The sequence below is a fragment of the Galeopterus variegatus genome, unplaced genomic scaffold (assembly GCF_000696425.1).
Source record: "Galeopterus variegatus unplaced genomic scaffold, G_variegatus-3.0.2 Scaffold1513, whole genome shotgun sequence".
NCBI lineage: Eukaryota > Metazoa > Chordata > Mammalia > Dermoptera > Cynocephalidae > Galeopterus > Galeopterus variegatus.
In genome coordinates, this window is record NW_007727624.1 from 52,996 (window position 1) to 54,888 (window position 1,893).

Sequence of the window (1,893 nt, forward strand, 5' to 3'; positions counted from 1 at the left end):
GGTGAAAACCACAGCCAGGAACCAATACTTACCAGTTTCAGGAGGTTATTATTTCTAGGGAGGGAGGTGAAAGAGATCTGGGAGGGATGCAGGGAGGCTTCAACTGTATCTGTAATGCTTTATTTTTTTTAAGTCTAAAGCAAATATAGCAAAACGTTAATACCAGTCAAATTTAGCTACTGGGTTCAGGTATTTCTCATTAGTCTCTGAACTTTTCTGTACATTGGAATTCTTTATCAAAAACAAATAGAAATTAAAGTGGACATATAATCATTATATCCACATACATACTCACTTGTCTTACCTCAACTGAAGAGCGAGGAGTCACAAAGAACTGATTGAATTCATCAGGGCTAAAATCTCCAAAAACATACTGAAAAAAATAAGAGAGTCACTGATCACATAAAATATATAAATTATATACTTTCAGGAAAATGTTATATATTGTAACAATCCTATGAAACATTTGGGCCAGAATCCCCAAAACCTTTTCTCAATTAAACAAATTTAATTTGGTCTGCAAACTGAGGTTTCTAGGTGCAGTATTTTCCAATTATCAAAAAAATAAAAATAAAAATACTACTTAACATTTCTATAAATTGTCAAAGAACACTCTGAAATTGATTAAGCTTCTTTAGAAACAAGTCAATTTTGTACACCAAACTTGTGGAGTCCTGCTTGCAGGAGAATTTTTTTGGTTCACAGATATTTCCAGTTGTTCCATTTACCTCTCTGCTGACTCATGTCACTATGTGAATTTCAGTTTTCTCTGCCAAACTGACTAAAGAAAAACAGAAAACATGATTCAAATGGGAAGACAGGGAAATCCAAAACAGAAAAATGCTAATGATCCTGATTAGTGATCTTTAAAAATATATATGGATTTTTTAAATTTTAAAAATGCATTTGAGCATGATGCACAGATACCAGTATTATCAGACAGACACAGCACTATTTATGGTCCCCAATTTCAAAGAATTCTGAATGTGACTTTCTGGAAAAACAACTGGTTAAACAACATGAACATGAGTTTGGGAAGTGTGGCTACCAATTCATATTCTCCCTGGAGCTTCAAGAAGTCAGTCATTAAGAAGAATCAGTAGGAATGAATTTCTACAATAGGGACCCATTCATCCACCCATTACACCAATAATTTTTTAGAACCTACTAAATGCCATGCACAACAATCAGAAGTGAGGATAAAATGATAAAATGTGGCTCTTCTGTTCTAATGGAGCTTACAGTCTAGTAATTTGCAGGGAAATTTATAAGCATGTGAAAGTCAAAGTAAATGGATAATACCCATTTTTACTGTAAATGCAAATAAATGGCAACCAAGTTCATACCCTGTTGTTAAGAATGTACAGGGGAAAACACTTCTGGATGGCTCTTCGGCAATTTCAACCAAGACTGTAAATACACACTGAAAACAAAATGTCTTCACATAATATATATACATATGAGTTGTCCACAAAGAAATTGTGCACTGGCAGCAACAGCAAAAATAAGCAGTCTCGAAATGATCTTCTGAAATTCTTTCATTGTGAAGTTCGACCTTCTTTCATTGTGAAGTTAGACCTTCTTAGCAACTCCAATGAGGAAAAAGCTTATATCAATTTCACTTAGGCATATACCAAGCAATGGAAGGGAAAAGTATCTTTAGGTAAAAAGGAAGCAGAAAAAATAAGGCACAAAAAAGGAGCTATCAGAGAAAAAGAGTTCATGAAAATTTGACTACTAAACTTAAATTACTAAATTTAAAAACTCAGCATAAGGTCTGAACAGCAGAACCAACACGGCTATAAAGCAATGGGGAGATGTTTTGAATGTTCCAAGAAAAAAGTATTTGTTCCCAGAATTCTAGAATATTTTTTTTCTATAGAATTCTATTCT

At 33.5% G+C, this 1,893-nt stretch overlaps 1 protein-coding gene across 1 annotated transcript in view; it reads right to left on the bottom strand.

The window, feature by feature from the left end:
• Positions 1-1,893, bottom strand: part of LOC103594239 (ubiquitin carboxyl-terminal hydrolase 10-like) — a 43,310-nt gene that overhangs the window by 19,061 nt on the left and 22,356 nt on the right. The window contains exon 2 of the mRNA XM_008577446.1: positions 305-373. Coding sequence (XP_008575668.1) covers positions 305-373 — 69 coding nt within the window. The remainder of the gene's footprint in view (positions 1-304; positions 374-1,893) is intronic.